Source organism: Gavia stellata, chromosome 4, assembly GCF_030936135.1.
Source record: "Gavia stellata isolate bGavSte3 chromosome 4, bGavSte3.hap2, whole genome shotgun sequence".
In the NCBI taxonomy this organism is placed as follows: domain Eukaryota; kingdom Metazoa; phylum Chordata; class Aves; order Gaviiformes; family Gaviidae; genus Gavia; species Gavia stellata.
In genome coordinates, this window is record NC_082597.1 from 55,188,285 (window position 1) to 55,204,278 (window position 15,994).

The following is a 15,994-nucleotide window of genomic DNA, read 5'->3' on the forward strand; positions in this document are numbered from 1 at the left end:
CTCCTTTCTTCTATAATGGTGAGGGGAGAAGGACCAAGGACCATTTCTCACTCAGCCATCTCCAAATGAGACCCCTAGGTGCTACCACACAGCTTTCCTTCCTGAGGCTTAAAAAAAACTTCAGCATGAGCCTCTGTCGCAAATGTGACAAATTTACATTGCTGCTTTCCCTTGACTTCTCAGGTGACAACAGAAGGCTGCAGGAATTCGGTGGCATAGGAGTCCCCGCTGCCTGGCTTCAGCAGAATGGCCACAGCCAAAGTCACAGCAGCCGTGCAGCTCTCTGGCTTTCAGTGCTGCTGCTCTGACCTGTGGCAACTGAAAAGGTAAGCTATGAAGCACGGGGAGGAAAAAGGTCTGTGCCATTCACAGCGCTTCCACTTGGGTAACCTGCTGTGTGCTGAGCTCGGCAGTAGCCTGCACGCCCTTCACAGCGAGTACCGTAAAACCAAGCCCAGTGATGCTTTTTATTTCCCCAAATGCTCCTCCTTCTGCACCACATCTCCACGCTCCCTCACTGCCTTTCTGTCAGTGCCCTTCTCTAGGGACCTGCTTCCACGCTGCCGACTGATGGCTGCGACAAAGGTTTCAGAGCTGCCGCAGCTGAGCACCAAGACATAGGATCCCTTCTCTGGGTTTTGTGAGGATCCAGAAGTAGGTAGCAAAAAGGGAGGCAACCAGCAACAGTGCAAACCAGGCTGATCCCCCATGGAAGGTGGCGGATACCTCTCACCTGAGCAGCTCTCCACTCCCCTGTGGCTAATCCTACCCCTGAATGACTACATACCCTCCATACTGGCTTACATGGTACTTCCAATGCCACCCACTGTTGGGAGTGCCATGCTCTTCTCATTTGGCTTCCTCACTCTACCTAACTTTCTTGTTAAGCAATTTCATGGAACTATAATAAACTATCTCAAATCAATTTCACAGCATTGCTAAGCTTGTGCCTTCATCAATTCAAACTTGAGCTTTCCATGAAAAAATGCTTGGAGAAAAAAATACAAATCAGTAAATTAAGCAACCTTCTCACTCTAGCCAGTCAAACTAGGGCCTTTCCCAGAACTAGCATCTTTCCACTGCCACAAGAGAAACTGTGACTTGGCACCATCTCCCAGGTATTTGTTTCATCTGACCAATAGTCTCACATTGGCAAGACATCCTCCTCCTCACAGCTACATTAAAACCAAAATAGATCTGCAAGTAGAGCTCCCCCAGTATCTCAACTACATACTTGCAAAGAGAGACAAGGAAAAGGAAACTGAGATGAGGGCAGCAGAACATGTAGAACCCTGAAAGATCAGTCCTGCTGCACCTTCTGGATCTGGGCAAGTCAAGTGCTGGAAAGCCCAGCATCCCACATTCCCCCCCCCCCCCCCAGAACAGCTATTTCGCTCAAATACATACTAGGCATACTGAAGAGCGGTTGCTAGATGTTCAGGTTTATTCAGAGGCTGTAAGCATCTGTACTTTGCACCTCAAAGTCTTCACAGTCCCTTGGTGATGCTGAAGAGCATTTCATCATGGCTTAAGCACCAGCTTTTCTAAGCTCTCACCATTCCACACATCACCACTCAGATGCAGAAGGGCAGAGTCAGCATCTTTGAGAAGAAGGTGGAAAGCATTTCTTGTAGCAGTCTGTGTTTGAGGTACCTCATGTCACTCACAGGGCTTAATTTGCCAGTGACACATTATTTTAAAGGAGAAGAAAGCGATGAAAAACATCCTTTTGGAGGGACCATCTTTTATTTATGGCATCTATTACCTGTGTGGCTGCATCCCCCCAGAGCCTCATTGCAGTTGACCTTTTTGCTCCCCTTCCAGTTCTGGTTATCAGTTGTCTATACCCAACAGCAGGTCCACAGCAGCGTTGTTGGATGTCTCCCTCTGCCCAGGGCTGAGTTTCCAGGGGAAATAAGCAGATAATCAGTGTAGAATCTAGGTACATCTGCCCAAAACATGTCACGGTCTTGTGACGAAGGAGGTCTCTGAAAGCAGATATCATCTGCTGGTGAAGTCTGCACACTGGAAAAGCTGCCAACCTCCTTCCTGAAAGCACTTCTGGAACTGCTGGCTGCCTGCTTCACACAGGCACATAAGAGGCATATGTGGCACTGCTGCTAATCCCTTGCGCTTATTAAACAGCCCTGATGTCTTGGCAAAAATCCACCTCTAGCAATTTCATTCTGCCAGCTGAAATTCCTCTTGCAGCTCCAGTGAGGTGCGGTATTCATCTCTGCTTTATACCATGTGCAGTTAAACAGTTGCTCTATTTCACCCCAGAGATGGCTGAATTTTAGCGGTGAATTAAGCCATCCCTTTCTACTTTGTAAAGTGCTTCGGAAATGCAGATAAAAGATACTAGAGCCTGTCATAAATAAATGTAACATGCTGACACTGCTACTGGAGGTAGCCATCTTGCTGAAAAATGATTTCATTTGTGACACTAATAATACAGGGAAGAACGCCGGGCAAGACAGTGAAAACTCATTTCCATCTCATTTAAATACAGATTCAAAAACCAGAAAAAAAGTCAGCCTCGAGTAAGCATTTGTGTGTTTTTAACCGCTGTCAGGCCACAGAGATTCATGGGTTTTCAGTCCAGTATGGCAGTTCTCTTCCACCCTGGCCTCACCATCAGTGGGTGAACTCTTCATCCGATTACCTGCTGTCTCGCAAGAGCCTCGATGAAGACCAACCCTAAGTTCACAAAATCTGTTTTTCAAGCATTTCTCATGGTGTGCTACTGCAGAGGGGAGCTCTAATCACCTTACAGTCTTTACTCAGTCAAGACAGGTGTGGAGACCTGTACAGTGTGATATAGCAAGCACAGAAATCTCTCCACGGGGGTGGAAAGAGCTTTCTTTGTAGGAAGATGGCTGGTAGCATTCAGTCTGATTGATCATTTCAAGGGCACTATGGTTAGATATTAATATTCATTTTATATTAAGGTGCTTGCAGGCTTGAGTAGGGACATTTTTATTACTTAAGTCAGGAGAGAATACGCTGTGGGAATGATAGAGCAGGTAGCAGACTGGACAAGCTGATGGGTCTCTGCCATTTCTATTTTCTTTGTTACTATTTCACGCACATTTAAGCATTTTAAATACCACATTTCTAGATTATCTTTCATTCAAATACTTCAAGAAATATAGTGCACAGTGAACATACAATACCAAAAAAAAAAATGACACTAAGGTAACATACGCCACCTTCAAATGTTCATATTTAATTCAATATCAAATCTTCTAACATTAACAAAGCAGGAATCCCTTGTCTAACACTGCAAAACAATTTTTGAAGTTTGAAGTGAAGCTAGCTTCGAGTTATATGTCCACACCAACAGAAACCCCACTGCTGGATAGTTATTTGAAAGCAGAACAAATGCATTCATTTCACATTCTCATAACTCAAAATTGGACGAACAGGGGTTTTTTCTCAGATTTTTCCAAAACATTCACCTTTGGACTGAGAATGAAAATAGAATTTGCAACATGAAACAAAACATACTTGAAAAGTTACAGCTACTTGAAAACAGGCCAGTGGAGAGGTCTGTGAGCTGCAGAGGGAGGTCTGGATTCTGCACAGGTAACAGGTGTTCAAAGCCACAGTTCAGTTTTGTCCCTTTGAGATAAGTATTCAGCTGTCCCACAGATACGCAGATCCACATTTTCCCCAAATTTGGATGCAAGACTCGAGTACACCCTTAAAGCAATGATTTTGAGAGGAATCTTATGAGCAGTATCTAGTCAGCAGTGCTCTAAGCCTCGATTCAGCAAAGCACTTAAACATGAGCTTAGCTTGAAGCATGCACCATGATTTCTTAGACGAAGCATATATGGCAAAGACCACTGAACAGTAGGTCCTTCTGGAGGGGAACAGACCAGCTGTTTGTCAGGGCTCAGCTCCATCACACAAAGGTATAGGACAGAAAGGGGAAAAGAATATCCCATTGAAAGTTAAACTGCAAGAATGACATTAAGACTGCAGAACATAACAAATAAATCTCATCTTGGACGTGCCAGGGTTAATGCCTCGACTGTCTGCCAAGAAAGGCCATCTGATTTTTTTTTTTTCCCCCCTTTTATTCATGAATTTCTGTCAACGGTGAACGCTGTGGCAGCCCCCCACCCCCCGGGAGGGAGCCACTAGGTGGCGAGCTGAGCTGGTGTCTTGTCAAACCACAAACCCAAATTGCATCAAAGAGAAGAGAAGAGAAGGCTGCTCCAGAGTTGCACAGGGAGCCATAGCAACACGGCAGTTCCTATTTTTAAAAACTTGAAAGATAGTAAGAACATTAAGTCTGAGGGGAGAAGAAAAAAAAAAAAAAAAAGCACGTTTCTAACAGAAAGAAAAAAATGCACGTGTTCCTTACAGGCTCTAGTGATGAAACCGCATATGGCTAACCGTCAATTTGCAGGTGCACAAGTCAGAAAATATCCACAGCCCCATCAAGCCAGTCCCTGAAGGAAAGAGGCTATTTCTCACCTTCCCTCTGCTGATCTGCTAAAGCAGGTTTTCAAATTCCCTGGGGCACTTTAAAACCCATAGGACCACACCTGCATTTTGTGATCAGGGGAAGATCCCACTGTAGCTGACGCTAAACTGTAGCCGACGCTAAACTGTAGCCAGAGCTGGGTTTGTGGTTTTGCATTGCTTCCTTCAGCTCCACCACAGAGGAAAGATTTTGATTCACTTTTCACGAAGAGTGGAGAGAGCCTGAATGCACAAGTTAAAGCATATTGTCACCAGCAAGTGAAATTGCCATGGTATTAGCACTAATTGGACTTGGCTGCGGAGCAGGAGATGTCTCAGAGGGCTGGAAGCAGAACATGGACATTTTCCCATCTGGAAACTGATGGCGCATACCAAAATTCATTCCCAGTTGGTGGATTTTGGTGGCCTTTATGAAAGAGTCTGTCCTCTAATCAAAAGATAACCATTGCCAAAACCCCATCACTTCACTTGAACCCTCCCATCCTATTTTAATTGCAGAGAGAATGAAAAATACAGCTGTCCACACAAAACAAATGCCTCCTCTCACCCTCAAAGACCTTCTCTGCGGGACCAAGGCATCCTGGGGCACCTGCTGAGGAACAAACATTTTTGCTGTCTCCCCATCACATACTCCCTTTGAGAAGAAGCCTGAGGTCTGCAGTATCCTACCAGCATACTGAGTTGGCTTGATGTTAGACCTTCCCCTACAAGACAGCAGTGCCTCCCACTGCCCAAGCAGCACTGCTTAAGGGCTGGGCAAAGCAAGGAGGACAGCCAGGCACAGACCGTGCCCTTCTGCATAGGGCACCTTTAGCAACCCACCCGTATGGGGGAGGTTTGGGTCAAGAGCACTTTACAAAGCTGCCCTCAGCATCCCCCTTCAGGGGACAGGGAAAAAAAAAAAAAAAAAGAGAGTGAGGAAGCCAACATTGCCCCTGCGATGTGTTGGCACATAGATAAATGCTGCTCACCTCCTGGGCAGGCATGGTGACTAACCGGTAGCCCCAGTGTAACAAACGCAGTGCCTTTCACCAGCACTGAACTACCACAACAAGGAGCAAGGCACACAGGGCAAATGAAATGCAACAGGAAATGCAAGGTAGGGAGGGTAAAAAAAGAAAGCGATGGCAGTATGCATGCAGCAGAGAGTGAGGTGATGTACAAGGGATGTGGGGAGGCAGGGAGACCCCAACAGAGGCGGGAGGCACGGGCCAGCACTGGCCTCCAGCTGCTGCTGGAGCAGTGACAGGAACAAGCAGATTTCAGCAGCAGGGATCTCTAATCCATCAGCCGCGCTCATGCCACGTGCTGACAGCTAGCACCAGCCTAACGGCAGCCGGACGCACCAACCAGCGGGAACATAACAAGCTGCTAACAAGACACCAGCTTAAAGGCTCCAAAAGGTCAAAAGTTACATACGCTCCCTCACCCTCTAAGTTTCTGAAAAGAGCAGTTTCTGCATCCGTGGGAACATGCCATTTATACCTTCTCTCCCCTCCTCCCTGGAGTTAAGAAGCAAGACCCAGCACCATGCCTCCCACCCCTGGAGCAGCACTGGGTTTAAGGGCTGGAGCAGGGCTTCCCAGCCAGCTGCCAAGTAGGTAGATGCAGCCTGACGAAGCCAGCGAGACCTCAGTGCTGGCCAGTGTTCCTGTCTTTTAGCAGGAGGTTAATTCAACAGTCCTACAAATGGAGACAGGGCAACGCAAATGGTCCTTTCTCCATTCCTGCTCTCAGCTCCCTTGCTGCACTGTGTGAAGGCGTGCGACTCACTCGGCTGGGAGACAACACACTGTGGCTCCATGGCAGTACCTGCAAATGACATATGATGATCCCTGTGTCTGACGTGGCAGGCGATAGCTGCTGTGACTGGAGAGGAGAGGGCAGGAGGGTGGATTGGGAGAGGCCCAGGAAACAGGGAAGGTGCTGCCTGGGCACCATCCTTGGCATTGACCTGGGGAAAGCAGGTCCAGGATGCTATGGGCATGGTGCTGCTCCCAGGTATCAGGGTGGCACAACACCCTGAAGGGGCACTGCACTTCTCCAGGGATACATATAGCTCCTATGGTCTTGAGTCTCCAGGGAAACAATATATTTGTACAGTCCTATTGCAAGCACTTTCTCTGCTCACTGACTCACTGTTCAGCTGTCTAAGCCCCAGCAATTCCCAGTTTCCACTAGGGGAATGCAGCCATGTGAGAAAAGAGCTTGCCCTGGGTCTTCTAGGGAAAATAGTTTCCAACCATTCATCAAGGGCTCTTTTGCATTTCTTAACTGATTGGCATGGAAAGCTCCAGATGAAAGTTAGTATTTCCCCCAAAGTGGAAGTATCATATCCAAACAATCCACCGAGATAGCTTGCCAGCTGTTTTCATATTTGACCAATCTGAGGTGCAGAATTGAACCTGCCTTTGTTCCCCTCTTAATGCATTTCTTTGCAAAGACAGTATAATTCCACATTTGTATTTTCATTCCAAAGCAAATGCTTCACTGCACTTTTTATTAAAATGAAATCTGGTGTGTGCAGCCTGGTGTTAAATGAGAGACTATTAAAGCCAATCAGTGGAGAACTCATTAGTAACCCTACAACAACAAACTAGTAGTTATGGCCCAGCATCCACAAGCAGCCATGACAACCAGTAGGAAGAACCCAGGTCTCATTGCAGGCTATAATAAAAACATAGCTTATGTAGCCCAAGGACTGTGAATATCCATACAAAACAGCTGAGCTTCTCTTCCTCAAATATGTGCCAGAAATCATAGTCTTTTCTCATGACTCATCCCTGAATTCCACTCCCAAGAATGCTCCTGTCATTTAGTTATTTCTTCCCATTTCTAAAATGTAATGAGAAGCACCAATCCCAAGCTCAAGGAAATCTGTGCCATCAATTAAAATAACGAAATAAGTAGAAGGCTGCCTATAAACACATCCACCTCTGCCCACTCACTCCTCAGCAGCCATGGTGAAGGGAGAATAGATGAGCCTAGAATGCTAGCAACTCTCCTTGGAAGGGCCAGGAGGAAAGAACTCCACATCTGAGCATCTCTTCAGAGGAAAACCCTGTTAGAAACTCCTTCCCAACCTCTGTAATCTTCTCATGCAGTAGAAGAGAGCAGAGAGCACAATGGTTTGCTTGGATGCCCAGGACAAGACCAGCCATTGAGATAACTATAAACTTGGTAGACCAGAACATTCCAACCATATTTCTTTCTGAGACAATGAAGGGATAAATGAACAGGTAATTATTACAAACAAAACAAAGAATTAAAAAGAGTGTAACTGAACTGGAAAACAGCATTTAGATATTTGGACTCCAAATGATCACCTAAGCCTATTATCAGCATAAATTGAGATAAATCCCTCACTAAAGGAAAACTTCCTCAAGAATCATTCAAAAAGAAAACTAACAATTCTTGTAGAACAGACCTTTCTTAAAGTATCATTTTCCTACTAGTTAGTGGAGTTATCTCACCAGAGGGCTCATTTCTAGGACAAAATCTGCAATGTTCAGTGGTCGTGATCATACTTCTGCAGTTCCAGCCTAACACAAAGGAGAATCAGTTTCAAGACAGACAAGAAACAGTTGCTATGAGACCATTATTAATATGAGAAGATGCAGACCAAACACTTACACTGGCAAGAAATGGCATTTAGATAACAGTCCATCTTGTTTCTTTTTGTTCTTGCACCCATACTTCAAACAAAACTTTGTTTGCACAAGGGTGTCAACATAAGAAGGGGGAAAGACATGGAGAAACTGATATTTCTTTCTAAATCTGAGCAACTTTCAGTTCATTTCCTCCTTACTCCATTATACACTCAGATCAACCACCAACTGAGACCATGTTGAGCAAGACCATTTGATTTCAGCTGCATTCAGAACTACTGCACTTCCAGAAAGAAAAAAATAGTAAGAAATGGTCAGAGTTCAAAGGCAGATCTTGGGAAATGACTAATTCACAGTCTTAGTGTATAATGTGTCCCAGCTGAACTAAATTACACATTTTTTTAGTTGGATATGTCACTCTCTAAGAATAAAACGGAAAAATTCCTTTATCGCACTGCCTCCCAGCTACGAATTTGAAGCAAATTGGACCACTTTGGATTAGCTTCAAGAGTTTCTGAAACACCAGCTACATGGTGATGTATTATCCGAGGTCACTTACACTTTGCAGTCTCCCCAGACATCAAGCCCACATACATACTTTTCTCTATTCTGTGTAGGCACGCGGAGGGGGAACTGTAAGTTGCAGATGGCTGAATATAGTATTGCTGGGTCCAGGGCAGGACTAAAATTAGTTTTCCAGAACCTTCAGTCCAGTCCAAAGAGAGCCCAGATCGTGTCCCAGGTATTGCTGCTGCCTGCTGTGCACAATGCACAGGTGCTGTGGGATCTTAGTGGGTGGAAGGGGTTAGGGAAGGTATGAAGCAGCCAAGTCTGCAGAATCTGTAATACCCCAGGACAGACAAAGCATTTCAGGAGAGATTTAAAGACCTCAGATAGACAAAGTGTATCAGGAGAGGTTTAAAGCTTAGCACATAGTAAATTCCAGCGAGTTCAACGGGACTTGAAGTTATGAACACAGATTACAGCCATTAATCTCTGTGGGTTTTGGTTCAGTGAGGTGAACTCACATCTTCATGTCTGCTTCTTTCCACTTCTTGTCCCTCTCCTCTACCTTTCCTCCTGCCCAAACTCCAGGCTGTGAGGTTGAGCTTGAAGCTATCACATTTCTATTGAACCTTTGGATTTGTAAAAGCAACAGCTTATTTCAAACACCACTAGCTTTTATACATCAAAAGGTGACTGAAAGTAATTTCACTTAAACAGAGAACCAAACAGCCAACCCACTGAAGTCACACTTTTTAACCACCTCACTCAGAAGTACAGACAGGGTGGAAACATTTGGGGGGGTCAGAACCCCAGAAAGGCAGAGCACAGATCAGCGCTGTGTGAGGCAAAGCGAATATTTGCACTGTGGTCACAGACGCATCTGCAACACAGCGTAATTATTTCTGAGCTAGCTCAGGTGCCTGCAGCAATCTAGGCAGTGGCAGAACAGAGCTTGGCATGGACTAATTGACTCTGCTTCTCAGCAAGACTGATGTCAGTACCCAAAGTAAGCGGGTTATATCTACATGTATCTGCAGTCATTCCTGTGAATGCTGTACCCAAAGCAGACAAGGGAGAAGGAAGAGCATGATTTGGGTGATGTAGGTGAGAAGAAAGTTAATATCTTCAAAAGTGACAAGAACTGCTTTCATGTGGGGTGCCCAGGCTTCAGGGCATAACTACAATGCACTACAATACTGTCATATCTAGAGACTCGGGAGTCTCTGAGCTAGTGACTTCTATAAAATGCAAAGAAGTGCTATGCAGGAAGATTACACTGGGTCCTCAAAGCAACGTAGCTATATACATATGATGTTATACACAGGCTAATACACTGTCAACAGAACTAATTAGCAGAAGGTCTCTGCAGAACACTGCATCACATAGCAGGGGACAACGTTTTGTTTTCTGTGTTTTCTAGCTCCCCCAAAAAATACCTATTCATTTGGAAAGGTAGAACAACAGCCTGCATTGATGCTACTTCTTATAACTTCATATATATTAAATATCTTTTCCCTGCTTAATCATTCCAGGGATGACTCAAAAGAGCAGCAGAAAACACCCCTTACGCCTAAGTCTAGCTGGGAAGGAAACTGATAAATGCTTTGGGCACCTTTAGTGGTTCCAACGTTTTCAGACAGCAAAAAGCCAGTATGGGGAAGAAGAAGTAAAGGCAGTAAGGCGTGGTAATATGCCAATGGATCATAGAGACAAAAACCAAATAGCAAGTAGCATTATGGATAATATAATGGGTCAAAGAATAGACTTTTCTTTCAGTCCCCAACTTTCAGGCAAAGGAAAATCTGCTTTCTTGTCTACCAGTCCCTGTATCTGCCTAGTACAGTTGACAGTGAGGGGTCACAGCACAGAAACCAATCCATCTCATTTACATTGTTCCATGATTCATCATGACAAACGAACAAAGATGCTGAGCTCTGTGTGGCCACCTCTCCTGATGGCTAGTGCCTGGGTTCCCCCTGTCCTACCACCAAGGGACCAACCTGCCCAACGATTTTATATGTAAAACATTGGAGAATGACAGCTGAGCAGATCAGGGGGCATCTGGCTAATTGCAGATACCACCTCCCCCAGCTCTTCCCATGTCTAATTATCTGGGTTGCTTAGTGACATACTAAAATTCCAGCTGAGACAAAAAGGAAGATCTAGTAATCAGGGAGCTGTTCTAGAGGTTGTTCCACCACAGGCTTCCTCTATGACCTTAAAGAGGCATCTTACCTCTGTTCCTTAAGAAAATCTGAATCTGGATCAAAAGAAGATGTTTATTCAAACAGGTTTTCCCTATTTTTAAATGCCCTTTTCCATCTAGAAAAACTTGCCATTCCGATAGAGGTGCCTATGCTCTCCGCATAATGTTCACAAGAGAGAATGGGACCCAAAACACCCAGCAGACAATGGCCAACAAGATGCCAGTGAGCAGGGTGATAACACAAGTCCTCCTCTGTGAGGTAAACTGGATCTTTAAGACACCCAAGGGCTTTAAAGGCTTCCAATATAAAACAGGAGCTGAGCAGAGCTGTTGACTAACTCTTTTTGCAGCTCTAGTTCTCCAGATCTCTCTGCACCTCCTTCTCTCCTGTAATTCAGGGTGAATGGACAGCAGAAGGACATTTGGTCCTCAGGCAACAGGTGCCATGAAACTATTCCAGGTGGGTTACACAACCATCACCTATAAAGGACACCCATTCACATACTGCTGGTGCCTGGAACAGAACCTGGTGCCTTCTAGATTTCAATACAAACATCCCCGCTGCTTGCAGCAAGAACCTACCTGAGAGTTACAGACCCATTCATGCAAAGACAGTCCAAGAAGTTCAGCGCTGTTATAAAAGCAAAATTTTGTGCATTGAGGGACACACTCAAATTTTTGTACTATGCCTTCATTGTTCCTTTTCCTCATGCTGGCTCACCCCATGTTGTATGGAGGCTTTCTAAGGGGGTGACAGTACTGGCACTCATGGCGCACAATAATGCGGGTCCCACCATCAGCACACCTCCCCTTGCCCAGGTTCTGGCCAACACTGCCTGCTGCCATGAAGCACCATGTGCCCTAGCAGAATTATTGTGGTCTCAGAGATCTTCTCTGACCCCTCTTTTGTAAGGCTGGCCCAGACCTTTCCCTTACCTGTTGAGCATGTTGGACTGGTAAATCCTTTTCTCCTGGGTGTTGTAACAGCTGCTCTTGGGCTCAGGGATGAAGCTGTGTTCAGACAGCATATCAGAAGCAGCCGTGGTGATTATGGCTATTCCATCCCTCACTCTAGCAGGAAGACCGTAGTCCCATTCATCATATGAGACAGAGATGAGCCCAGTGGGGAACTCAGATGGCACTGTGTCTGTATCCCCTGCCACCAGGCTGGGCACAATCCATGTGTAACCATAGCCTGTCAGACCCACAGAGTTGGCCACCTCAAAAATGTAGGTGGCCTCTTCCTTTGTGCAGTAGAGGAGGATAACAGGGCTTTGGAGCTTCTTGAGCTGGTTCTGGATCTTTGAGTCCCCATCATCCAGGGACATGTCCAACAGGAGGACCTCCTCCAGTTCCCAACCCACAAAGCTGTGCTCAATGGTACTGCGGATCTTGTTCACAAAGTCCTGGTAACCAGGGAAGTAAGTAGTGACAATGGAGAAGATGTACCAGTCATATTCTTCCATGATGTTGAGCATGACAGAGGCTTGCTGTTCTATTGATGGGCCAAACTGGAAGAACATGGATGACTCATCCTAGAATAGGAAGCCAAAGAGAGGAAGAGAGAGAAAAAGAAAACAAGAATAGGTCAAAGGAAATAACCAGCATTCCTAGTCAACCCATTGAGCATGGAGGGGGAGGCATGCAGTCAGAATCTAACACTTCATGTCTTGGCCAGAGCTTAAGGATTTTTAACTTTTAAAAATTTAAATTTTAAGTGAAGCAAGTGGGAAGGAAGTAAAAGCCTTTTTATGACCAGCTGTTCTTACTTTATTTTTAAAGGCAGGTTGCCGAAATTACTTAAAGGTTTCAAATGTTAGGCGTGATTCTAACAGACAGGAACAAGTGGTACACAAGTGAGAACAGAAAAAGAGAATATGTACAAAATATTCCATGGCTGCAGAAATTAACAGCTTTAATCCCAGGATTATCATAACCTTATATGTAGTATAAACAGGATACACAGCAGCTTTGATACGGATTTAGTTTGAGACAGTCACTCTAGTTTGAGTATCCAGACTGAAGTACAACTAGACTAGGCAAAACCATTGGACACAAATAGCTCTGAGAACCTCCACTGCAAACTCCTCTCAAAGCAAGCATTATAACAGAGTGCTACAACTGTGAAGGCTCTGTCTCAGAACAACATAAAATATACTAAAATGGAAAAAAATAAAATTCTAAACTATCACAGGTTTTGTTTATACCATGTTTTAGAGAAACGTCAGCTCAATATTTCTCTTAGTATTGCTTTCATATCCTTCTACCATATCAAGTTCATCTTTGCAAGAATCAGAACTTCTACCATTTTATAACCTCCAAGATTCCAAAAGAGTTGGTAGAGATCTCAGCTCTCCAATGGCATACTGTAAGCCTTTTTCATTCTGGGATTTCACAAGATACCATGCTTTCAATTTGTGACAGAACCAGTAAAATCCAAATCCCTGCTTTTGCCCAGTTCATGATGGAAAGGAATGGAAAAAGCATTTGCCAATATGCTTTCTTATGGATTGATCTTCTATCTTTTAAAATCAACTGCAAACTCCCACTGACTTCTGTAGAGTAGGATTAGATCACAAACAAACAAAAAAAAAAGGGCAGAACTAAATTATTTCTCTCTGCAGAGATTCCCATTACAATAAGAAAGTTCTCCAAATCCAGTCAACTCTTTTAGGAATGAGATGGCAGCCCCACCTTCTTTTAATAAGCCAGAAGAGCTGAACCAGAGATCCAAAAGGAGGTAGTCAGGAGTTTTAGACCTGGGGAAACCCATTGTGCAAATGCCACAAGACATTACTTCAAGATACTCACATTCAGAATGGCTCTCTACCAAATCCACTCTCCTACAGCCTGGCAGGTAAAGCTGTTTTTCAGCAGGGATGCCAGTTAATCATTCATCCATCCATCCACCCATCCATCCCTTCAGTAGTCATGGTTTTGATTACCTATAGCCATTCTCTCTATTGGGACTCTGATCCTGCATCCAGCCTTAAGCTGTTTGTTTCTCTTTTCTGAACTCCCTATGGGTCATGTCCTATACAAAAGAGTCCTTGCTCCCAGATCCTCATGACTCTCCTATGAGGTTTGGTGATTAAACTCTGTTCACTTCATCGACTTCCTCCACACAGCTCCCCACTCACTTGTGAAAGTACTCTTAGGGCTGCTTTTTACTCACTGGAAAAATAAATGTACATAAAAAGGAAAAGAAGGCAGCAACAAAATAAAAAAACAGGAGCAGCAACTGAGCCTCTCAGTCTGAGGCAAACAGCTTATACTTTCTATCACTGGAATTCACCCCCTTCTCCCAGAACTGTGCTCAGGAAAGTAACTTACTCTTCCAATAAAAAGATACTTTTTATCTTTGAAGCTTATGGAGAAAATCAGGAAAGCCAGAGGAAAAATTAAGCTATTTTCATGGCATCTGCCAGAGTTTGAAGAAAGCCTGAACAAATATCTCCAATACCCTTCATTGCACTGTGCCTTTGAAAGCCACTTGTAGCAAACTAAATGCTAGAGTGCAAAGACTCAGCCTTACTGTCACATGAAAAGGCAAGACAGCTACACTGATGACTAGTGTTTATTTTTATATTAAATTCAACAATATCTTTTCTATACTCATGCATAAGAATCTCTGAACTGTCTGCGAATTTCCGTAGTTTCTAGCAGAGAGTCTAAGATCTGAAGGACCTGGCTATTGAGTTATGGTAATATTTGACACACAGCGTCTTGAAGTCTTGTCTGAAAAAATACTGGGTACTTTCCTCAGTGACAAATAGGGGATGGGAGATGGTAAATCCACTAGTATTTCAAGGCTGCATACACACACACGCAGGAGTTGGTAGGCGTGATAGCAAGGTGCGGGAGGTACTGCCCTCCCTGTGATTTTAAACAGGGTCGGATGCTCCAGCTGAAGCACCCACTGATGGTTCGTTCCACCCAAGTGTGCAGCCCAACTGTTGAAAGGAATTCAGCCCCAAGGACTTGGGAAGAAAATTCAGAGCTCCTCACTAACCAGAATGTATCAGAACATCAAAAATCAATACACCAAATAGATACCTCTATCATAACCCAGCTAAAGAATTCCTCTCCACCGAGAAATGTAAGCACCCCTCCCTAAATCAAATAGCACAGATCACATGGCTGTACATGTAATAACTGCTCTTGAGCAACTGCTTGCATTTTTATTATAGAAGCAGCAAGAAGAGGCAACTTCTATTCAAAATGAGAGCACTAAGGAGGTGCAAGCCAGTCCAGCTTTTGGACTGGTCTCTTGGCACTTGATCTCTTGGCACTTGATCACCCCAATACTTGGGCTAGCCAAATGTTCTTCATTCCCTAACCAACTCAGCATTCAGAAAAGAGAGGGGTGAGGGAGGAAGGATGAACAACACTGTAGAAGAAAGTGTCCCTCTCATAATAAATCAGGAGAATTGCTGATAGTCCTGGACAGGAATCTTAGTGAGTGCCTTTTGGGGGGACAAAAAGCAAACTAAGAAAAATGCCTGAGAGCCACAATTTCCTTCCTCTCCTTTTTTTTGACCACACCTGATGAGAAGTCAGGGAAAAAGAGAAGGAGCTTAACTGACAGAGAATCACAGGGCTATCAGAGCAGGAATTTGACCTCACTGTGGTGTTACAGTGAAAGCTTTTAAACTAGGCGGTAGGTCTAAGGGGGTTTTACCATTCTTACACACATATACCCCATAGAATCATTATTGTTTTATTACAGTCTAAAACCAAAAAGGAATATTTTACCCCTCCAGACATTAAAGGCTTTTACAGAACATTAGAAGCTCCTATTTTTCTCCGGCAGAAATTTCACACTCTCCACCTCCCTTTTTCACCTTGGAACAGCCAAAACACAGTTCAACGTTGCTGCTGGGAGACAGATTTAAGTTTGGTATAGGGATAGGTTGAGTATGAAGCAGGAGTCCCTTACCTTGCACATCATCCACATGAAATACAATCTCCTGGCTACAGGAAAAAGCTTGTCTTTATCCTACAACCTTTTCACCTGCAAGCCCAGTCTCCCCATAGCTAACTGCTGCAAGAAGCAGCAAGAGGCTGCAGAGTGTCCCTCACCCAGTCTGAAAGAGTAAAGGCTCCATTACAGGATCTCAATGCCTCCAGAGATCCTAGTACTCCCCCACTGTCACCCTGCAAGGTCAGAGATCTG

At 44.5% G+C, this 15,994-nt stretch overlaps 1 protein-coding gene across 1 annotated transcript in view; it reads right to left on the reverse strand.

Annotated features, from left to right (window-relative positions):
• Positions 1-15,994, reverse strand: part of GRIN2B (glutamate ionotropic receptor NMDA type subunit 2B) — a 166,512-nt gene that overhangs the window by 104,398 nt on the left and 46,120 nt on the right. The window contains exon 2 of the mRNA XM_059816544.1: positions 11,755-12,353. Coding sequence (XP_059672527.1) covers positions 11,755-12,353 — 599 coding nt within the window. The remainder of the gene's footprint in view (positions 1-11,754; positions 12,354-15,994) is intronic.